The sequence below is a fragment of the Sarcophilus harrisii genome, chromosome 6 (assembly GCF_902635505.1).
Source record: "Sarcophilus harrisii chromosome 6, mSarHar1.11, whole genome shotgun sequence".
NCBI lineage: Eukaryota > Metazoa > Chordata > Mammalia > Dasyuromorphia > Dasyuridae > Sarcophilus > Sarcophilus harrisii.
In genome coordinates this window covers 14,114,210-14,139,420 of record NC_045431.1, presented here as the reverse complement: position 1 = coordinate 14,139,420, position 25,211 = coordinate 14,114,210, and the positions used below count along the sequence as shown (strand labels likewise).

At 33.1% G+C, this 25,211-nt stretch overlaps 1 protein-coding gene across 7 annotated transcripts in view; it reads left to right on the top strand.

The window, feature by feature from the left end:
- Positions 1-25,211, top strand: part of PPARGC1A (PPARG coactivator 1 alpha) — a 739,235-nt gene that overhangs the window by 311,558 nt on the left and 402,466 nt on the right. For 5 of the 7 annotated variants that reach the window (XM_031942835.1, XM_031942838.1, XM_031942833.1 and 2 more), the window contains one exon: positions 22,769-22,855. The exons of the other annotated variants lie outside the window; for them this stretch is intronic. In XM_031942835.1, coding sequence (XP_031798695.1) covers positions 22,769-22,855 — 87 coding nt within the window. The remainder of the gene's footprint in view (positions 1-22,768; positions 22,856-25,211) is intronic. 7 annotated transcript variants of the gene reach the window in all.

Genomic DNA, 25,211 nt, shown 5'->3' with positions numbered 1-25,211 from the left:
AATTAATTCCACAAAATAAGAAAGAGATGGAAGAAAGAACATTGATGTAAATGATGACAACCTTTTGCCATAATAGAGACCAGAAGATGCTAGAAATTTCCTAATCCAAAAATTATGACACGTACAGAGACATGGTGATCAGAGGCAATATTTACTTTGAATTGTTTATAAAATATTATGAAAACTGATAGAAAAATATTAGCCATCTTATCACATAAAACAGTGAGAAGCAGTCAAGGGTGAGGGAAAACAATTTAAGGAGTACTTGGCAAGGTAGCAAAATCATCTAAAAGCATTTAAGGATGAAACTAGAAGGACAACAAATAGATGAAAAATGAAAAAGAGCTGTAAAGATTTATATAACAAGTTTTGTACCTTCAAATAGATTGAAGTCATTAACACTTGGATGCACCATCACAGTACAGGATGTGCTGTATGAGGCAATAAAAAGAACACAAAAAACCAAAATAGGAAACAGCTAGAGTGGATGATGTATACATAAAAAAAGATCTGTGGAATCAGTTTTGAGGGTATAGAGAAATTGCTTCTCAAGGTTTCTGAAAAAGGAAAAGACACTAAAATTTTAAAAGATTTGGATCATATTATAATAAAACTAGGTTAAAAACATTTAACCATCATTGCAAAAGTTTTATGAGAATCTATCTATCTGTCTAATCCCTGATAAATTAATGAGAAGGGAGCTGGTAGACATTGGCAAATAATATCTTATAGTAGAATGCATTTACAGTCAATCAACTGAAAAACCGAGAAAATACAGAAATATATTGTGCTTAGTATTTGTTGGACTTTACAAAAAACATATGATTTGTTAATCCAAAATATTTCTAAAAGCTGTCTGTCCACAGTCTCTCTTTCATAAGTGAAAATCATCAGATTCTTTGAAAAACCCTAATGATCAATATCAAATGAGTCCTATAACAAGAAGACATGTTCACCAAAAGGTGTCTGCTACTATCATTTAAAATGACCCGTATAGACTAAATCAAATGGAGATTCTCAGTCTTTTAAGTAAGTACCTTTTAAATGGTGAAGTCTAGAGCTCTTCTTTTTGTAGATGACGTTAACCTACTATAAAAAGTCCCAGATATTGAAGCATTAATATTTATCACTATTCAAAATAATTATGGGAATATAGATTTCTTCCATTTCCAAATCTTAGAAATCTTCTAGTTCTCCCTAATTTTACAAATGAGGAAACTGAGCTCTATAAATTTAAAGTGAATATTTTTATATCATACACGTAATAAATGACAAAATTAATATTTTAAATGATGTCTTCTCACTTTAAAGCAATCTTATACATACTCCTGTACAAATTTGTACATGCTCATATTTCCTAAAATTGCCCAACCGACTGATAAGTACTCTAAAGGACAGTTTTTCTTTTGATAGATTCATCTTGGAGAGACATTGCAAATAAACAATGATCTGAAGCTTGAATTGGATGATTGATTGAGGCTCCTTTTTAACTTCAGAAAATCATGAAATTTTGACATTTTTAAATAATAGAATTTTGTTGAATTTTACCTTTCCTTCCCATCCTTTCAGAGAGAAGGCCATTATAATAAATATTTTTTTAAAGGAGGAAGGAAGAAAAATACCAAGCAAAATCAATCAGCACATGGGAAAAATGCATCTTGATGTATAGGAAATATCCATATTGTCTTGATATCCCTGGGATGTTATGAGAATGAGATAACAACCCTCAATATTTTGGTTAGAAAATTTATGAGGAGGAATCACATAAGGCTTCTACAATATGACCAAACATCATTGGTTTGTAGTCTGCATGGTTTAAGGGAGTAGCAATACTGATGGGAGCATGGATTCACTGAAATAAACATCTTTTAATAAATTAATTCCATGATTTTTATCATGTTCTTCATAAAATAATGCAAATACTCCTCATTATCCTGAAAGTGTGATAAAACTCAGTGTTATTAATTTTGTCATAAATCTTCTGAATAAGTACATATTTTTTTCATGAACAATATGGTGGTATGGACTTAGAGTCAATAACCCAGGCTAGTTACCCACACTCTGGTATTTACTTATTAAATGTTCTATTTAGGCACAGTGAGATAGTAAATAAGGCTCACCCCCCTCAACTTTATTTTCTTCATCTGTAAAATGAAAGGTGTTGAACTACATGGCCTATACATGCTTACTGCTTTAAATCTATAAGCCTATTATCATATGTTCTCTGATTCAAATATTTATTTCAAAGAAAATATTTTCTAAATGCCATAAATAAATATATAACTGTGATATAGCATTATTATCATTTATTCATTAATTTTAAAATATAATAAATATTTTTATGGATTTACTTTTTTTCTTTGGTTTGAAAATCATTTAGGATTCTTCCTTAGGTTCTTTATTATGAACGTCCATTGAAACTGACCAGTATGATATACATAGACATTTTAAATTGACTGAACATACACAAACGCATGCATTTTATACTTTGATAAGATCTTACAAACTTGTCAATTATTTTGCCTTTTAAAAAGAGGAAAAAATATTAAAGTACAAAAAAGAAGAAAATTCTTAAATGGAAGCTTTTCTTTGTATTTGTTTTCAATGTACTTCTTTTAAGCTATATGATGAATCTATGATTGCTATAGCAATTGGTTACATATTTTGGCCAATGAATTTCTGATTTCACTTTATGGTTCCTTTGAATATTTTGCTTAATGTAAGATGCTTTACAAATGTAAAGTTTTTTTCAAGTAATATTAGTCAAAACACTTGGATAAACGTATTACCTATTTTACTTATTAATTACTGAATACCTTTTTTTTTTTTACTTTACTTACTTCATATTCATGGTCTAAAATATAGGTAGACCTCCCAGTGTGTCCAGGAAACAGACTAAAAGATAACTAAGAAATTTTTTGTCAGCCAGGGATCCTAGTGCATGGGTAACTCCATTTCTATTAGAGTATGGCCAGACTGGTTTAGGAGAAGGTCAAAGAAATGGATTTGGATTGGATTGGTGGATTCTCAACAATGCTCTTACTTAGTTATTGTGAACTTGGACACATCATCTTGATTCTTTGGACCTACATTTCCTCATATGTAACATAAAAATAGTTTGGATTGGGTGATCTCTAAGAGTCTCTTTTGGTTATAATACTATGAATCTATCATTTTAAAAACTATGACATTTAAGTAAAGCTAGAATGAAAAATTATTTCTCTCTAATAATTCTTGCATAAGGCTTTTGTATTTTTATTATTAATTATTTCCACAGAATCTTTCTCAGGATTTCTAACTTTAATTATTTTGAAAAGATAGAGCTCAAAATGGACAGTAAGATTTATTCTCACAGGAGACTTTCTACTGATCATAGAATCATAATTGATCCAAAAATAAACCATAATGTAGTTGACAGTTTCAATTCTTGTTTGTAGTCAGGTATGGAATAATAGCCCATTAACACACATGTATAGTCTTATTATTGAAGACTATCCAGGAATGAAGGTTAAGTAGTTTTCCCAGACAACCTCATGAAATATTTCACGGTCATTGTAATCTAAAAGCTTTTCTGAAGTTAAATCTAACTCTTTTGTTGCAATTTTAGCCAGTTTCCTCTCTAAAACCCATTGTAGAAAGGGAGAACAAGTCCCTCTCTGAACAATTGTTCATACTCTTGACAACTGTTGTTAAGGGACTTGTTTAGCCTTCTTTTCTCCTGATTAAGTGCAATATACACATTGGGGTCCATTGAGATTTCTGTAGAACTTGTATGTTGGATAAGTTTAAAGAAAGAATTGCACTTTGATAGGTTTTTAAGAGAATAACCTAGGATAAAGTAGAATAAAGTTGATATCAAAAGATTATTACACCGAATGGTGGTAGTAGAGATTTGGAGATTTATCAGATCACAGGAATATGAGCAGGCAGTTGAGATGAAGTAGCATATGACATAGTAAAAATTCTGAGTAGCCGGGCCTTGGAGGGATAGATGGAATTAAATGGAGAAAAGAGTGATAGATTTCCAAAGGTCAGTTGATTGAGGCATTGAAATATCTAAATGGAAAGATTTTTTTTTTTAATTTAGCACTACCATTTAGGTGGCAGCACCATTTTGAAGGGTCTGGAAACAATCACAATGAAAATAGATGTTTGGAATTCAGAGAGCAAGCAGAGTTTATCTTTGCCTTTTTCCTTTCAGGTAGCTGAGGGCAATAAAAGCCACTCACTGCTGTTCATATCTTATTAGACAAAAAGAGAAAAAAAGACTGAACAAGTAAAATGGCAAGTCTAATCTTTGGTATTTAGAGTGATGAAGAGAAGGAGCTTGTGAAATCCATTTAAAATATGATTTCATGTTCTAATATACATTTTGAATTTATGGGAAAATGACCTGTGTCATTTATTCTGAATACAAAAATGCATATGCTGTACATTGGAACTTAGCATGCTATAATAGTACGCCTAACTTTTTTTTTGGCAAATAATTGATATTTTCTCCCTTTAACACTTTTTGCCTGTTAGCAAAATGGAGTGCATTTATAGTTTCTGTTGATTCGAGGCAGAAACTAAAGAAGTCACTATTATTTCCCAGTCTTAGGAAGAACAATGAAAAGCAAATAGCAGGTCACTTTCATTTTACATCGCTAAATGGGGGAAATTTAATCCTGAAAAATAATGAGAACTACACACACACACACACACACACACACACACACACATACACACACACACACACACACGCTGCATTAATTAGTCTATTCCCCACTAAACTGAAGTAATACTAAACACTACTTAAAACATGAGTGACACATTGCATAATACCTATTGGAGTAGAAAATAAAGAAATCAGATTGAGGTTTTGTGCTACTGATATGTCATGTTACTTTAAATAAGTTGTTTTAAACAAACTGCTTTGTGGAGCTCAGTTATCCATCTCCAGCATGAGAAAAGCAGTCATGACTATCTAGAGAGTCCAAAGTAACCCCTAGGACTTGGTAATGAATAGTTTCAGATTGCATCGGTGATTTAGAAATGTGAGGATCAGATTCTAACATAATTGTCGTTGAGATCTGAAATGGGTGATAAGTGTGGATAGCATGTACCTTAAAGGAGTTGCTACTACTAAGTATTAGGGGTGAAAGGAGAGCTTGGAAGTCACAGTGTATAGCAAAGAATATTTTTACCTCTCTTCTAATACTATTAAGAAGGGGTCTATGGCTGAAGTACAGCCAGTGTTAGAGAGCATATCCAAGGGTTATGTATTTATCTGAGAGATCTAAGTCTTTCTGAGTTTCAATTGTTTTGAAATAATAAAATGAAAGTTTGTTAACTAAGAAATAATACTTGCAAAAGTCACAATGGAAAGAGTGGGGGAAATTGGAGGTTTTAAGATAGATGGGGATTAGAGAATAGTCAGGGAGGTTTCGGGAAGGGCATTGAGTATCACAGAGATTGGGAAGGAGGGAGGCAGCATGACTTTGCTGGCCCCAAATCTCTTAAATCCTCAATATTTTCACCTTATATTTGCTCTTTCCCAACTATATATAGATTTTTAAATTTAAAGTTATTTATTTTTAATACACATTGCTTTATAAATTATTTTGGGAGAGAAAAATCAGAGCAAAAATTAAAAACCATGGGACAGAAAAAGGAAGTGAACATAGCATGTGTTGATTTACACTCAATCTCCATAGTTCTTTTTCTGGATGCATATGGCATTTTCTGTCCAAAGTCTACTGGGATTGCTTTGGATCACTGAACTACTGAGAGGAACCAAGTCTTTCATAGTTGATCATTGCACATTCTTACTATTATTGTGTACAATGTATTCCTGGTTCTGTTTGTTTCATTCAGCATCAGTTCATGTAAATCTTTCCAGTTCTTTCTATAGTCAGCTTGTTCATCATTTTTTATAGAACAATAATATTCATATACCACAACTTGTTCAGCCATTCCTCAATTGATGGGCATCTACTCATTTTCCAATTCTTTGCTACCACAAAAAGAGCTGCTACAAACATTTTGACACATATGGGTCCTTCTTCCTCCTTTATGATTTCCTTGGGATACAGGCCCAATAGTGGTACTGCTGGGTCAAAGGATGTACACAGTTTGATAGATCTTTGAGCATAGTTCCAGATTGTTCTTCAGAATGATTGAATCAGTTCAAAATTCCACCAACAATGCATAAGTGCCCTGGTTTTCCCATATTCTCTTCAACATTTGTCATAATATTTTTCTGTTATCTTAGCCAATCTGAGAGATGTGATGTGACACCTTAGAGTTGTTTTAATTTGTATTTTTTTGATTAATAGTAATTTAGAGCATTTTTCATATGACTACAGATGACTTTAATTTTGTCATATGAAAATTGTCTGTTCATATCTTTTGACCATTTATCAAATGGGAATTAATTTGTGTTCTTATAAATTTGACACAGTTCTTTATATATTTTAGAAAGAAGACCTTTATTAGCCGTAAAGATTTCCACCCCCACCCCCCCAGCTTTATACTTCTCTTTTAATCTTTTTTGTTGGTCTTGTTTGTACAGAACCTTTTTAATTTAATGTAACCAAAGTTGTCCATTTTGTCTTTATGATGTTTTCTAGTACTTCTTTGGTCACAAATCCCTCCCTTCTCCAAAGATCTGATAGGCAAATTATCTTTTCCTTTACTAATTTATTTACTATATCATCTTTTATATTCAAATCATGTATTCATTTTGATTTTATTTTGGTATGGGATGTGACCTAAAAGTCTATGCAGAATTTCTGACATTATTTTCCAGTTTTTCCAGCAATTTTTGTCAAATAGTGAGTTCTTATTCTAGAAACTGGAGTTTGGGGGTTTATCAATTACAAGATTACTGTAGGCCTTGATTATTGTGTCATGTATGTATAGAGACTTTATACTTGGATTACTATTATGATCTTTTTTATTAAATTGTACAAGACCCACTACTTATATTTTCCCCAAATTCTTTTCCTTTACCTGCATTTCCTATTTGTATACAATACGAGGGGAGGGACAGTAACCTAGGTCTAAAATTATCCCATCATTTCTGCTTCTATATTTTTTATATTCATCTCTTTTTCAGTCTTAGCAATAAGAAACCTAAATCCTAGTTAGTCTTAAGAATTTCTGACCTTCATTTTTGGAATAATTTCTAATTGTTATTTCTACTCTGAGTTTTTCCCCTAATAACATATTTTACAACCATTACCAATATAACTTCCCTAATACATGTATCTACTCTAACATATATTATATCTTACTATTGTTTAGCATATTAAATATAAATTTCTGTCCCCATTCATCTTGAATCCAAATTTCATTTTATAGTTTTTCTGCTTTATTTTATATATTCCATCTTAAAAGCTAACATAGATTATTTATTTCCCAAAGAAATTCCATCCTCCCCTTCTCCCCTTATGTATTTTTTACTCTACATTTCTTATTTCTCCATTGTCTTCTTTCTATTTCTGCCTATGAAGATAATATTCATTTTCAAAGTCAAGCTAAAAAGCAATTTATTTTATTTTCAGTTAGTAAGCATCTGTATCATTCCAAAAAACTTTTAAAATGAAGTTCATTCGAACATTTTCAATCCTTTTATCTTATTACACATTGTCTCTCTCGCCACCAATTAGTCTCAGCATTGAACATTCACAAATGATTTTTCAGTTTGATTTCAGTGATGTGATGATACATTATACATTTGAAGTTTAGTTTTTCTTTTCAGTTTACTTGTTATGGCATTATAAATTATAAATAAAAGAACCCATTTTGTTTGTTTTTTTTAATTATGAAAGCAATTTAAGGCAAATTATTTCAAAATATAAAATTATCCCCATTTCCATTTTTTTTATTAGAAAAAAGATACTGATGATCATCATTCAAATGTGCTTTAACATGTCACCGGAGCCATGATTTCCTCCGTTTCAGCACTACTTCCAGCATAACCTATTTCTGTCTTCTTGTTTCATGATTATCCATATTTTTAGTAAATATTTCTTATCACATTTGTACTAATTGCATTGAAAGCCTGCCTCTAGGTCTTTTAATGAAATGATAGTAGTGATTATTAATAATTTCAACAGGTGTAATGCATTAATGTTCCAAAGTATTTGGCAGATATAGTATTTAATTTTCATATCAACTCTTGGTGAGCTAGGTAATGGAACTTGATGAAGCTGAAGTTCAGAAGATTATAGTGATTTCCCCAACATTGCACAAATGGTAAAAAAAAAACATAGATACTGATTTTTACAAAGCCTTCTCTTACCTCCTCATCCCCATGACCCTAACCAGAAATGATCTGTCTCTTTGAGACTTTGTACGAGGTACATTTTATGATGCTCTTTTATTTTGAATTATGTCTTTTCCATATAATATTGTCAATTTGAGAGAAAGAACTGTTCTATTTTTCATATTGCTCTCAATTCATAACATGGTATAATGGATATAGTAGTACTAAATAAATATCTGTTGATTTGAATTGCTTTTCATCGATAGGTTGATTTTGGGAAGGGTTGCCTATGTTTATATGTAATGAATGAATTTCATTGTATTTAATGAGAACTTAATACATATCTGTTTTGATTAGCTTCTGTGAAGATTCTCCTATTAAGAATTATTTGCACCCCTATTTGCTCCATTTTCTTTTTTTTTTTCATTTTGGGTAATCCATAGAACCTTATTGGCAGCCTTGTTATTCCTCTGTGGGTCCATTGTGCCAACTATGATTTACTTTAGTTCTGTACTGAGGTCTATGGTGATGTGGACCCTACAGTCAAACTCATAAAAATAAAATTCATATTATATCCCTTCAATCACCAGTGAAGTAGTCACCTTCAGGGTGAACATGGCAGCCATTTTAATGGCATCAGCAACAATGTCATTAAATTTTATGGCAGATGAAGTATATGTAGAAAAAATTTACAGCATAGGTTATTTTTGTCTTTATGGACTAGGGAGTGATTGACATGTTAATAAACAATGGAAAAATATTTTGGTTTTCTTTCGAATTATCCTCATTCCTGTAGGAAACTTATTTTCAACCAGTTTATGTCTCACATGCCCATTATACACATGCCTGTTGATAATTACTTTTTTATATTGCATTTAAGAAACCTAGGGTCAATGTGTAGAAAGTAACCTACTTTATCCTCTTAGACTTTTTATTTAGATCCACTTATACTATTTGTCACAAGAAAGGAGGAATAAAATTTAATATTTCTTTACTCATATTTTTCCTTTCTTTTCTTCCTCAAGAGGTAGATTACTAAAGTTGTATAAACAACATTGTTATTGAAGTCAGAAGATCCGGGTTTTAGAAATTCAAAGGGTTCTAGTTTTGGTTTTGCCACTAGTATAGGATCTTGAGGTGGCTATTCAACCTCATTGGGTCTTTTACATCACCTACAAAATAAGGGGGTTGATCTAAGAAGATTTCCAAGCTACCTTCCAGTTCCAACATTGTTTTTTTTTATTTTTTGTGAGATTGTTTGATTGCTGTTGTATTGAGTGTGGCAGTTTTGTAAAAAGGATTACATGGCCAGAAATTTGGATATTGCTTCAAAATATTGCTTTGAGGTTTACCAGTAGTCCAATAATAATATATAAGCAAATATATATATATATATGAATATATATGTAGTATGTGTATGTGTGTATACATATACGCAGAAATTCATGTACATATACATATGTGTGTGTAAATTTTTTATCCAGTCCACTGAGAAGCATACTGCAGAGTTAAACTGTAGTTTTAAAGCCAGAAGAACTGACTTTTAGTTTCTTCTGATAATTACTTCCTGCTTGATCTACACAACTCACTAACCCAAAACTTCCTAATGCTATATAAGTACAGACCAATTGCTGATTTCTGTAGAACCTCCATATATAAATTAAATTAGGGATATATATATATATATATATATATATATATATATCTGTAAACACATAAAAATATATATGTCATTTTTGATAGATACTTGCTCTCTTTCTAGCTATATTTACTTTTTTTATTAGTGTAGCAAATGACCTTTATGAGTTTTTGACTAGTGTCTTCTATCTATTCCACTTTCTCTGATAAAATTACAGTACTGTTATCATTCTTGCTAACAATGGCTAATGTCCACAGTAGAGAAGAACAGTTTGCAAATGGCTGAATTGTGTTTGCCTATATCTGCCAGTTATTTTATAAAGTTTCTTTTTTGGGCCTTGATCATGTTAGCATGTAAAAAAAATGCCGAGCCCAGTTTCTTATATGATTTTGAATATTTGTGCAATTTAAGATTGTTTATTTTGTAATGGACCATAATGAAAGCAGAAAAGTTACATAAAGAGCTATCTTAGAGAATTTATGGTTAAAGGGAGTTTAATTCATTATTTTTAAAAATCTTTTTTGTTGCAGAAGTCAACAAATTTTTGGCCAGTGATGGATTGTAATCATATGAAAATAATATTAAACCTCAAAGTATTCAACCTTTGTCTTAAAAGAGTCCTTGGTCATGTTAATAGTCTGATTTCTATAATTCTTAGTTGCTGAAATAAGAATCTCTAGGGTTAAGAGAATTCTTGAATTCTACATGGATCAGCCTTTTCTATAAGCAAACTGTGCATATGCATATACAAATATAAGGTAAGTAAAGAAAAAGCAATTGAGTTGCTATGAGGAAATCTAAATCTTAAAGGACTATATTCTATATTATTATAATAATGGGAGCATTTTTTTTAAAAAAAAAGATTCTAGTTATCTGGGTATATTAGGTGATTTAAAAATAATATTTAAGTAATTTATCTAATTTTATTCAGTTGTAGTATTTCATTTAATTTTTATATTAAAATCCCTACATTCAATATAGTATATTAGGTACCATTGAATATAGAATATCATTAAGTAAGGAGACTCTGAGGTCGTCCAATTCAAAAATATTAAGTACATTGCACTCATATATAATAAAATCAATAAAAATATAGCAAAACATAGATAACCTTACATTTCAAAACTAAATTCAATAGGCAGCTAGCATGCACACTCAGATCTGGATTAATAACCACCATTTCTAGCTGACTTCAACACTACTGATCTTGTTTACCTATAACAACAATAATGTCTTCTAGAGAATATAAGATAACTAATCATGTAGTCTCTGCTTTTTTACACAGAATTTCACTGAATGAATTATCTCCCTAAGTAGTCCATTTTATTTTTAGAAAACTCTTACTTTTGAAGAAGTTTCTAGACTTGAGCTAAAATTTGCCCTTGTTTTTCAATGTTTTACCCATCCTTCAGAGTTTTATGCTGTCTTAAAATCTGATAAACATTCCCATCTCTGCTTTCATCTAAGTCAGTAATATGAATGTTGAACTGAATGTTTTTATCTCCTTATTTCCTTATTTATCTTGATGTGGATCCATTAATTACTACTCTTTGGATCTTGCCATTTATCCGGTTGCTCAGTTAATCCAAGTATACTATCATTTATATCACATTTCCCCATATAAGTAGTGGGATTTTGTGAAAGATTTTGCTTAAAATTCTTAATTTAATTTAATTTTTTTATCTTAATCTGATTTACGCATCTAACAATTTTGCTGAAAAAGGAAATGTGGCAATAGTTTTTATTTTTTAAGCCAGATATGTTTTTATTGATTAGGGAAACAAACCCTTCTACCAAAGCAGCTCTTGGGCTGCTATGCATTTTTAAGCCTCAAAAAAAAATTGCCTGGGGTATCCAAGAATCAAATGACTTGTCCAGAGGTCACATCAATTACCATGTCAAAGCCAGGTCTTTGGCCTCGGTCTTCTTAATTGCAAGACTGGGAATTTAGAAATATTTAACTCAGCTTCTTCATTTTCCAAAGTGTGAGAAGTTTAAGTTACTTGGTCAAGGTCATAAAATAATATTAACTATTAGAACTAGGATTTGAACCCAAATCCTTTGAGATGGGTGAAGAAGAGATTGACAGTCATTCTGGATGGATGTGGTGAATTAAATCTGCAAAACATATTTACTATTCAGGGGACAGTGAAGAAACCACTTTGGTTAGAGAGGAAATCATGAAATTGGTATTATGGCTGAAAAATATGAAAGTAGGAGACAGGGAAGAGATGGTGTTTGGATGCATGGCTGGGTTGGATGTGGTCCTAAAGTAACTTTATCTCTTAGAGATTTGGGGGCTGGGGATGTTTTAGGGGAATATAAATGAAGTGTTCAGGATGGACTGAAGGTGAATTTCCAACAACAGATGATTTATATGAACTAATGCGGAATGCAGTGAGCAGAACCAGGAGAACAATTTATACTGTATTTTGCTATCATAAAATGGTGAAAAATGAAATGAGCTAAAGGAGGAGAACAATGCAGAAAATGATAATAATGCTATAAAGGCAAACAACTTGCAAAGCTATAAGAATTGTCATCAATATGATAACCGTACATTATTCCTGACAACCAAAGGTGAATAAGAAGAATAAAGTTATCCTGGTGCCAGACGAGATGGCACTCAAGAGCTGATGGTTATTTTTTAGTGTTAGCATTTACACTTCAGAAATCAGCAAACATTGTAAATAAGGGCTTGAATTATTATTTTGTTGATTGTCTAGACGGAAGAATATAGTAGAGAAAAAGGTTAATAATGCAGTTGAAATTTAATGATGTTTTGTACAAACACACAGGCACATACATACACATTTTTCTTTTCTGTAGAGATGGTTGTTAAATTGCTTATCCTCTATCTCTTGATACAGAAGACTATTTCTTTTTTACCCACTTACTTTTTTTTCAGTCACATGTATAGCAAAAATTATCCCAAATTGACCCTAATAGTTAGAAATTGGTAACACTTTTAGAATAGGAAATGAATTAAAAGTAACTTCAGTTACTGACTGATGAAGAAATAAAATTCTCTTCTTGCTTGTGCTGTTGATTTCCTAGCTATTGATTACATAATTTATTTTTTATCTGTATCTATTTATTTGTAAGGATGTTCTATAGTTGTTGTGCCTTCTGTGAATTATTGATTTATGATTATATATTGATATATCACACACACAATGCATTATAAATGTGACAAATATGTAATATGCAGTCAATGAGCAAGTTTGTTTTGCTTGACCATTACATATTTGTTAAAAGGAATTTGTTTTTCTTTTCTATTTTTATCCAATTGGGTAGGGAATAGAAGGGAGAAAAGACACATTTCTATTAACTAAACAATATTAAAAATAGAGTTTGGGGTGTGTATGGGCTATAGATGTGGAATGTGGAAAGGTCACTGTTATTATTAGTTTTGCTTAATTGTTTATTTCCTTATAAATGACTTCTCAGAAGGAGGTATACTTTATAAACATCTGTGAACTTAAAAAAATCATTAATAAAATTTTTTAAAAAAGTATTTAGGATCCACTGAAGGTGGGAAAGACCAGAGATAGACCCTTTAGAAGTGTATGGAAGCTTATTTAGATAAAAAGTGACAAAAGCTTAAATGAGGATGGTAGCTTTGGAAATAAACAAGTATTGTTCAGTTGTTTGAGTTTTATCCAACTCTTCATAAGCCCAGTTGGGTTTTCCTGGCAAAAATACTGGACTAGTTCACCATTTCCTTTTCCAGCTCATGTTACAGATGGAAGCAGGCTTACTTTAATGGAAGGAATATTATTTTAAAATCTATGATTACTTACTTATTTTTATGATTTCAATTCCAATATATTTGTATATAAAACCAGTTGCTTAGTGTACAAGAGTAGAAGTATTTATGACCATAAGGAACAAAAAAACATTAAATGCTACCAAATGGATTGTTAATTATTTTTTCTACAGAGAATGATGCATTGATATTTTCATTGTTTGTTTTCTACCCACTTACCTTTTTTCCAGTCACATGTAGAGCAGGAATTGCCCCAAGTTGACCTTGATAGTTAGCAACTGATAACTATTTTTAAATATAAAATGAATTAACAGGTAACTCTTCAGTTACTGACTGAAGATGAAATAAATTCTCTTCTTGCTTGTACTGTTGATTTCCTAGCTATTGATTAAAGATCAAAATACATAATTTATTTTCATCTGTTATCTATTTATTTATTTCTAAGGATGTTCTGTAGCTGTTATGCCTTCTGTGAATTATTGATTCATGATGATCTCTAAAATGGCTTCGTCCTAATAGTTTCAGGTATTCCACAATTCTGAAAGGTTTTAGAAGATATTCATTCATTCTATTACCAGTCGATGACTTACAACAAAGTAATAGTATATTCCTACATTTTTTGTAAGACAGGAAAAAATTGATTTAGCCATAAATAAAAAAGTCAAATTCACAAAAGCCAATTTGTTTTTGTCATTTTCATAACTTGCTTAATAATAACATGCTACATTTTATATGATGCTTTGTGGATACTAATTGCTTTCACATTATATGAAGTCATTTGTTCAGCCCAACCACCTGGTGAGAGGAGGTAGGATAACTCTAATTATCTCTATTTTATTGGATAAGGAAATTGAGACTCAGAGAAATGAAGTTACTGAGCCAGGGTCAGTCAGTTAGTAGTAAATGACAGAGAAGATACATGTCTAGGCCTCTGACACTACAAATATGTAGCATTTTTTTTCTCTTTGTCTGTATTGAGGTATCGTGCTTAGATTTCTGGGATGGCAGGTCCCAAGATTAGTACGATGTTTCATGCGTGTTAAACATTTAATAAATACTTGTTGATTGTAATTGTATGTAACCTTAGAAGCTATTTAGTTCAACTCCCTCAAATGAGGAGCATAAACCCCTGAGAGATTAAATAAATTGCCTGAGGTATTAAAAGATAGAAACCAGATTCAAATCCAGACATCTTTGAAAAAGCACAAACTTTACATTAGACCTTGCTGCCTCCTTCGATTATGTTTTGGTGTGTGCTTGGCATTTCAAATACAGCTTCAACATAATATTCATATATTATCAAGTATTTTTCCCTCCATAACTCTAAGGCATCCATTAGGATTGTATTTCTATTCATCATTCAACTCTTTCTTCCTTTCCACCACATTTTTTTGAGACAATAGGGATTTGAGTGACTTGGCTAAAGTCATTCAGCTAAGTTTTGGAGGCTGGATTTAAATTCAGATCCTTTTTACTCCAGGGTCAGTGTTTTATCCACTGTACAATCTACCTGCCCCTCCATCACATACTTTTAATCCAGTGACACTGGTCTCTTTACTATTCCTCAAACTAGACACTCTCTTAGTGGGAAGCCAATGTTTTTTGGCTCTCTCTTATTCTTGGAACTCTCCTTTTCTTAATTTTCCCCTATCAGCTTCCTCAATTCCCTGTAAAATTTCCACCTTCTACAGGAAGCTTTTTCCAACCCCTCTTAATTCTATACCTTCCCTCTTACAATGATTTCTATCTTCTAGATAATTGTTTTTTGGTACATACTTCATTACATTCTCTGCCATTAGATTCTGAACTACTTGAAAGTAGAGTCTGTCTTTTACTTCTTTTTATTTTCCCAGCTCTTAGCATAGGGCCTGGGACATAATAAATGCTTAACAAATGTCTTTTGACTGACTGATTGACCAATTGTTAAGGACATGACTGGGTGAAAGGGCAGGTCAATTCTTCTAGAGCATCCGCAGCTGTGAATTATGACCCTTAAGGGAGTTGTGGGGGCAGTCTTTGCTGACACAGGTGTTGCGTGTAGACTGGGAATGAAATAAATTGGAGGCGGAAGGAAGAGGAGAGAGGTTAGATAATGCAACAGTCTCTCGGTGGGGAAGTTAGAGAACAGCAACTGCCTCTCAATCTCCTTGTATCATCATCATCCACTCAGAAGAAGAGATAACAATTCCAGGTACTGGTGTCTGGATCCTGGAGACCACAAGAGCAGTAGATAACAACCAATGGATAGATATTTTAAGGGGAAGTATATTTTAGATGGTGTAAAGAAATACTTCCTAATGATTATAACTGCCTCAACATGGAATGGTCTATACCGTGAAAGATTAAATTCCCTATCAGTGAGAGTCTTAAAGTGGAGTATTGTTGACCATCTGTCAAAACTTTGCCTAGAGGGAATTTTTGCTCTGATGGTCAGAGATATCCAAGAGAACCTCAACTCTGACTCGGAAAAATCTTTCGCATGGGCCCTGTAGGGATGTCATAAGACTTTCCACTGTTCATTCCCTTGGATCAAAACATGGCCAGCTTCTTCTATTCATGGGCACATTTCATTTGGGAGAGAGGGATTACTCAACTAGTCATTGTCAATGTCTTTACACTATTTTCTGTAATTGAATGTTCTGATTTGTCAGCTAAGTACGTAGAGGGGGGAAACACCAAAACAAAATAAAAACCACAACTTTGGATGTGCAGCCAGAGGATCTCAGTTCAAATTTGGCTCTGTTGCTTCCTAATTTTGAACTTAAGCAGGTGATTTAACTTTTTAGGACTGCAGTTTTCTTACCTGTCAAGGGATGAGGTCAGATTAAAAGATCTTTAGGTAACTTTTATGAAATTCTATAAAGAACTTTATTCATTTATATAGGTTTAACTTTAAAAGCATATTGATCTGATTTTTTTTTCTCTTAAAAACTTTTATAAGGAAAAAGGAGGGGAAGGAATGTAGGGAGATAGAATTATGGTGATTTTAAAACAATATATCAATAAACATTAATTTAAAAATAACAAAGACATTTAAAGTAATTTATATTTTAAATGACTTTCCATATAACATCTCTGTGGTGGGTAGACCCTTCATTCTCATCCTTATTTCATCAATGGGCTTGGAAAGGCAGTTAGCCTCTTGTCCCCAGTAGGACATTTCAGCAAATATCTTTGAATATTATACTGTTAAGGAAGAGGAATTATGCTTCATGCATTTCACTCAATATCACATGATGTCATTTCAAGAATATATTTTCTAGGTCAAACTTTCTAGGTCAAAGCTTTCTTTTGTGTAACTCTCTACAGTGAACAAACAAATGCTTTGCCTGCGAGACTTGCCCTACCTTTCCCTTTATCTGAGGTGAGCAGGAGCTATTGACTTGCCTTTGCCCCTAATTGCCCCTTCCCCAGCCATGACCTGGATATCATTGGGAGAACCCAGAGGAATCAGATTTAGCAGGGAGTCTTTTGCTCAAATTTGTGTCAGCCATCCATTCTGCTTTTCCTTTCTGGCTGGCTGATGACCTCTCCACCCTAGTCCTGCAATACAACATGTAAACTCCTCATTCCTTTCTTCCCCATGGTGGTAGTCGAGCATCTACCAAAGTGCCCTTCCCTGACACCTCTAGCCTGCCCCACTGCTGGGTCAACATGTCTACTTTAATGAGTAAGAAGTCACCAAAGAAACCATTCGAGTAAGATGAATGATCAGTCAGTCCTTCCTTCTCCCCCCCCCCAAATGTATCTGCTCTATCACATGCCCTAACATGATGCCTCCCAGATTACCGGGGACTGCTCTTTCTCTGTCAATATACTAATTAGACCATTGCCCCTTTCTATCTATCCTACATCTAAACTTCCTTGTGTATATCATTTTCCCAAATTGAAATATCTTTTGGAAATGATGGGATATCTAAATAATCTATTTGTATCATCAAGATTTCTCACAGTAGTTTGAACATAGCACACATTTAATAAATGTTCATACCTTCATTCATGAAATGACTTCATCACTTTGCCTGAGAGCACTATAGGAGGGGAATGTGGCAAGAATACCCCACCTCAGCCTTCAGATTTCCTCATATCTGAAAGGCTATTGCTTTAAATGATTTTCTGAAATCCTTTGCAACTTTAGATCCTAGATCTTGCCTCCTTCCATCTTTTGAACATCTGGGTTTCATTTCCTCATTTCTAAATTCTTCATCCAATCTTAATATGGTAAAAAGATTATAAATACCAAATATTCCATCCATGTGACTCAGTGGAAAAGCTTTAGATGGCCTTTTAAAATCAACTTTGAGGATTACATTTTGACCAGAGGTTGGCCCGTGTTTGTATGACCTGTCTTTCACAGAGAACCTTGGGGGAAGTTTTCAGACTATGATGTGCTGACATATATGAAATATAGATTTTTTGTAATTGACTTTTTTGGAGATAGTCCTAGGAAGTAATAAATCTGAACTCTAAGTTACCTACTCTAGCCAGTCATTGTTTCTATTACTACCTCCTTTTTTTCTACTTAGAAATCCTGTTTATTTATTTTAACATTTTTTTGTGTGTGTGTGTATAGAGTGGATGGGAATGATCAATTCCAAATAAATAATAGTAACTTATAGAAAAGAAATATATATTTATATACATAATGAAATAGTAAACTATATAAATATATCAAAGAATATAGAGAAGTGAGAAATTATTGACAATTTGGGGTAATCAGCAAGGCTTGTGAAGGAGGTAATCTTTGAACTTGACTTTGAAGGAGGTGCAGAGTATTGCCAAACAGAACTGAGACTATCAATAAAAGGAACTTATCACAAATAATTCATTTTAAGTATTTCATAGATTAAAGATTGTTAGGAAGGGGGCAGCTAGCCAATGTTTTCAGTCATATTGCCTAATTAGTGTCTTGGAGATCATGATGTCCCCAGCTTATATCATGTCTTTATAGACCAAACATTAAAAGAAAGTGGAGAGCAAGATACTATTTGTGTCTGCTCTGTGTATTTCTATGTGGCTAAACATTTCTTTGAGCATGCTCAGAAGACCATCTTTCTTCTACATCCAAGTTTTGTCATCTATAAGCATCTAGATTCTTTTAACACATTTGTGTTAAAATGCTGGCTTTGGTCCTTAATACCTGTTTGTCCTCCACCTGTAGGATCTTTGGATTGTATGAATAATCTGTTGAAGTCCTTACCAAATTTAGATCCGATGGTCCTACAGTCTGCTAGTTCTTCTCTGTATTACATGGTTCATAAAAAGAAAGAAATGTAAGCTTTTTCAAGAAAAAATATTTTGTGTGTTATTGAAGATCTAGAACTCTCCCCTCTCCTAATCTGGAAAAGATGTTGATGCATTTTGGAGCTTTTTTAAAACATGCATCTTTTCATGATCTAAAAACCTTTGTTCCCTTAAACAGTAGAGGATATTTGTAGCTTTGACTATCAATCATGATATCATAGATGAAATGACTTTTAATTCATTGTGCTATTCTGACACATGTAATGTTAAAACTATTTTAAGAGTTTTGAGATGTTTTCTTGAAGGTATCATTCACATTGAAGTTATTTTGAGAATTTGTATAACACTTCACATTTGCAAAGAACTTTGAAATAATTTATCTTCATTGTGGCTGAATTCTGAACAGAAGCTTATAGTAATGATTAGTCAGTTCATGTCATGTTTATAATTATAATGAAAGGTTTTTTTTTAAGGTTATGTGAAACTCCTTGTCCTTGATTCCAAAGTTTAAAAGATTGCCCATGAGTCACTATATTCTTTTCAGTCAGTGCCCTTCCTTCAAGACTTAATGAAATTAGAATAACTTGGAAATTTAAGCATATTATCACTCTTGAGCACTAATGATTCCAATTAAAGAAGGAGAACTTATTTCAAACAGACTCTTCATTAAGTTCATAGATGTGTTTAAAAAAGATTCTAAGGAATTAATTTGCTAATAGTTCTTTGTGTTTGTCATTGTCAGTTGAAGCCTTTGGCTCTTCCATATCTACCATAAGTTTTATACTTAACAAATGTGAGATTTAAAAAGAAAAAAATAATTTTACAAGTATAGACCTAGTATTATGTGATTCCTCACAATTCAATGAAGGGAACTGAATTATGTTGTAGATGAAGATGACAAATTGTGGAGTGTTAGGACACTTCTTTTTTCCCCAAAGTATAATATTGCTGCATGATCTCTGGCTTAAGAAGAGAGAGAAGATGATTCAGAGCTACTTTTTTTCTTTTCTATTTTTCTTTCTTTTAAAAATCACAACATTGTTGGTTTACTAAACCATTTGGAAGCATTTTACCTAAGTATCAAGTCTTCAATATGCCTTGTATTCAATAGAAAACTTTTTAAAATGAAGTGTTTATATTGAAGCAAATTTTCAGCAGTCAAAATGTAAACTTTAAAAATACATGTAAAACATACTTCTCTGAAAACACTCCAGTTTGAACAAAGCAGCAAACTCGAAAATGTAGAATGAACACATTTCAATTTTACCACACTCTGTCTTCATAAAATGTGTAAAAGTCATCTATTCACTAGGTGTTGTTCACATTTTTTAAAAGAAGAAATGTTTTTTAAATGTTCACAAAATAAAATTACCATACTGGTGCTCATGTCAGAAATCCATCATCTTCATACTTGAATAGGGATCAAATGGATTGAGCTCTTTGATGATAATCTATATCACCACAGCTATAATCAGGAGATAGTGATTGTCTCATGTAAATCTAATCCTTGTATTGGATTGTTCTGCAGCCTTCTCTTTCTCCATTTTCTTTATAAAACCATCTGTAAACTTCAGTTCTACTCGCATATTCTCCAGAATAGTAATCATTATATTAGGAACTGTCCATGGTAGAAATTCCCATGCACATCAGTGCAAACCCTCTGGAGTGTCTAGAATCATAGTCCAATACAATGGAAGGTCAGCAATTGGCCCATATGTGGAGGATACGTCTAACAGGTTTTTTTTCTGCAGTACACAGACTCCATTCAATTATACTGAGATAACATCACTTCTCAAGAATCTCATCAAAGAGGAGACAGGATTTCCAGCATCCAGAATTTTCTTTTTCCATATTTACTCTATAATTGCATTAATTTCCCTCTGGACTCTCTTTGTCTCAAGGTTGCCCTCCAATCATAGACTTTTGGAGGAGTATTTTGTGACATTTGTTCTTATAAATGATGCCTTAGTTAATAAATAGCTCTTTCTATAAGTTTGTATATAGATATATCTATATGAGAATGGATCTATGGGTGGGTGTGAATGTGTGTTTGTGTATGTATGTACATGTAGATTTTAAAGTTAATCAGGGCTAGCTAGGTGGGGCAGTGAATAGAAAACTGTCCTGAAGTCAGGAAGCTTCATCTTCCAGAATTCAAATCTGGCCTCAGGCACTTACTATGTTATCCTGGTCAAGAGTCTTAACCCTGTTTACCTCAGTTTCCTCATCTATAAAATGAATTGGAAAAGGGAATGCTAAGAAAACCTCAAATGGGGTCATGATGAATCAGACACAGCTAAACAAGAACAAAAGTTACTTCTGGCTGACAAATTGATAAGCAACTAATAATACTGAGGAGAACACGCTGGAACCGGGGCTCAAATTAGCAACATTAGGAACCCTTCAATATTCTGACACTGTTAATAATGGGTTGTATGTCCTTGAAAAAGCTACACAATTTTTATTTACAGGTATAAAAATATTTTTGTATTTTAGATGGTTGTTGTAAGGATCAAATGACAGTTTTTTGAACTAGAAGGCATCATACCATTGCCAAACTTCCAGAAATAGTGCTCATGTTCTTGGTCTTCACTTCTTCTGTATACATTCACTTATCAATCTTTTGCATTTTGGATTCTATTCCACCTCAGATACACATAGAAAAGGTCACACTTTTGGTGATTCCATCACTTTTTCTATGTGTATCTGAAGTGGGATAGTGGAGTAAATGATAGGAAAGGAGTTGGGGGGGGGGAATAATCAGAGGTTAGGCTGTTTGAGAAAATGGTAGTATATATGTTGCATGAGGATGGGAGTTAAGGAGGAGAAACAGAGAAGCACCGAAGTCACTGGGGAAGGAGAGGAAGAACATTGGATCCCTCCTTGGAGTTCCCTTTGGTTTGTCCCAATAGCAGGCCAGTCTCCTCCCAGTTTGATCACCAGCTTGTCAAGTGACTCTGGGGAAAATCACTTAAAAAATTTTAGACCACTGTTTCTAAGTCTGTTGAGTAGTTATAATAATGCATTTCCATGTCTTTTTATATCAAAATACTTCTATGAAATCATTGTTTTAAAGTTCATTAACCTCCATTTGAAAAATTGAAAAATTGGTTTGAAGTGTTATTGTTTTTATAACTGAGCCATTGTGGTTCAATGAATAGATTGTTGCAATTGGAATCAAGAAGATGTCAATGTAAATTAATCAGCAAATATTTATTTATCAGCTCAATGGTGCCAGGCACTAAGGATCTGACACCAGAATGAAACATCCTTTACCCCAAAGAACTTACAGTTTTGGAGGGAATATAGCATGTCCCTACACCTATATACAAAACCAATGAAGCAATGAATTCTGTCTCTTTATTTATTTTTTTTTTGGGTGAACTTAATCTAGTCTGACTTATTTTCCTCCTCTGTAAAATTAGGATACAAATATAGTATAATTATCCTATGGGGCTTTGGAAACTTAAAATCCATCTTTAAATGCCACTTGTTATTAACTATTCAAATATTTAATTCCTAATTAGCTACATGGTACTGTTTTCCAGTCTTATATGACTCTTTGGGATCTCTTTTGGAGTTTTCTTGGTAAAGACACTGGATTTCTTTTTTCAGCTCACTTTATAGATGAGGAAACTGAGGCAAAAAAGGTGAAGTGACTTGCGGAGGATCACACAGCTAGTAAGTGTCCAAGGCCAAATTTGAACTCAGTACTCCTGATTCCAGGCCTGACACTATTCACTGCACTACCTAGTTGCCCTAGTTAGCCATATAGTCTCTCCCTATTAGCCGCTCTTAAGATCCTGTCAAGCTAATGTGATTGCTTTTTACTGAAGAAAACTCTATAACTCTTTCTTTGCTTCAGATGGTCACATCTTTAGATCCTGAAGGGAGAGATGCAGCACGTTCTCTCAGGAGTCCAAATGCAGCAACAGATTTTGCCTCCAAGCAAGTAAGATATGCCGTACAAAATCCAACTTTCCTTCACAAGCCCTTTCTTCCTTTGCATTTTTGATGGCACATTGGTCATTTCAGGATGATGTATCCTGCAGTGAAAGAGTGTCATCTGAAAGAGAAAGCACTTGCCAAGTTCACCCATGCTTATTCTACTTCAGCTCTTGTTCTGGAAAATATTTACTGGAAGTTCATTTCTTTCTTTTTCTCTCCTAGTTATTCTATTCTACCTATCTTTCCTCGTTCATTAGTCCAAGAAGGAAGGAAGTAATTGGACTGACGGTAACAGTAATGGCTTGCCTTAGGATTGGTCTATGATATCTATTACCTCAGGAACCAATCGTACTTACTAAGGACACTTGAGGACGGTTCCAGCTTCACATGCTTTTAGCTCTGTTGATTATTCCTAGAAATTAAATGACTTATTGGTGGCAAGTTGAGTGAATAGTTATAGAATTTTATTCTAAGGTTCTTAACAATGCTCAGACTTCAGCAGAATCTTCTGTTTATCTCATGTCTGTCCTCCTTACCAAATTTTGCTGTTTTTGGAGAACATTTTGTAGAATTACATTAAAAATCCTTAGGAACAAGGAATTTTGCCTGCCCCTAGTTTTTTTTTTTCTATGAGCATCTTGGATCAGCATCTTCTGTTGACCATAATGGTTATTTGGAGCCTGTGCCTAGTCATTAGCTTTCCCTGGGAGCTCTCCTGACTCCTATTAGTTCCTGTGTTATCTGGAGAATTATTTAATATAGCTTGGGAAAAAAGGGGCTCAGTTGCTTTAATTTTTTCAAAGCCACATTAAGGAGAATTTTCTCAGTTTCCAAAGGCAAGTTCCATAGTTGATTATAGGGTCAACCTTCACTAACATGCTTCAAGGGTAAATTTATAAGGTAATGAGCATATATGGACATGTTTTCACACAGTTGCTTCCAGACAAAGAGAGAGGTTGCATTTTTTTGGTCTCTTACTTAGCAGATGCTATTTTTAGGTCATTGGCAAGTAACACAACTCTTTCTTCGAACATACTCCTGGCACTCTTTTCAGGAATTTTAAGATCCATTAATGATCCCTAAGGGTATCTGATTAAGGTTAGGTTAGTTTTTCTTGTCTTCTTCTTTTTTCCCCTTTATCCTTAATTATTCTGATGATTATGTTCTGAAGTTATTTTTTTCCTAAAGTAAAATCATCCAGTTTGCATGTCATTAAATTTTGATACTTGTGAACAAATGAAATGTCTTGTTGTTTCTGGTTACTCTGATTATTGACTTCTTAATCAGGTGACTGGTTCCCAACACTTCTAAATGTAGTTCAGATTCATAACTGCCGTATCTTTTTCTCTACCTGTTTCCTTAGCATTTGAAGATGGCATTCATTTTATTCTTTCTTGTGTTGATGGTTTAGATATCCTCCTTCATTGCCTTCTTGTGGTCTTCTCTCATGAAGCCAGTTAGCTGACATATACAACATAGGCAGTTTTGGACTCCTGACTGAGCTCTCTCCACATGACCCTTCAAGTAGTGAGCTGATGCTTAATATGCATTCTCTTGGTATGTTATGATCCTGCAGAATTCTCAGATCTTCTACAAACAAAGAAACTTTTTTTTGCAAAGAGTCTAGTCAAATCAAAGCTTCTTAAACTTTGGGTTGTGATCCCTATGAGATAACAGAACTGAAGGTAGGGGTCATGAAATTGTAATTTATTATCAGTAAACATTTGATTTGTTTGCCTAGTTTACATATCCATATAGGCAGGGTCATGTAAAAATTTCTAGGGTGCAAAGGGGTCATTAGTAGAAAAAGTTTAAGAACTCCTGTTTTATATTTTAGAATTGAGGAGAGCTACCACTCAGGTTTAATCCTTTGGATAGTTGAGTTGTAATGGAGGAGAGTTTTACAGATTTTTTTGGTGCACTCACCTCTAACATTTAGGCTTTTAAATGAACACTTCCCTTGTGGGTCTTTGGGCATGCAATTTCCCTAATGTCTGAGCCCAAATGTTTATTAATTTGTATAAAGGCAGTATCTTAACTCCCACATGGAAGCAAGTATGAACCCTTCATGGACATTCAAAGATGAGATGTCATGTTTCCACACCATGTTTGAATGAAAAACAGCAGGTTCTTAGTGTAAAACTAAAGTAGAACTTTATTCATGTTTGGATTTCATGTGCTTTGTATTTCATGCTCTTAAAGATTATTGCATCAAACAAATGGGGGGTTTTCTTCCCTTTCTCCCTATTTATTTTATACTGTGATTTAACCTCTGGCTTTTACTGACTAGCTATGCAATTCACTCTTTTGATCTTTCTATAACTCATACAAAGAAGTTTAAAAAAATCATCATCTTAGAA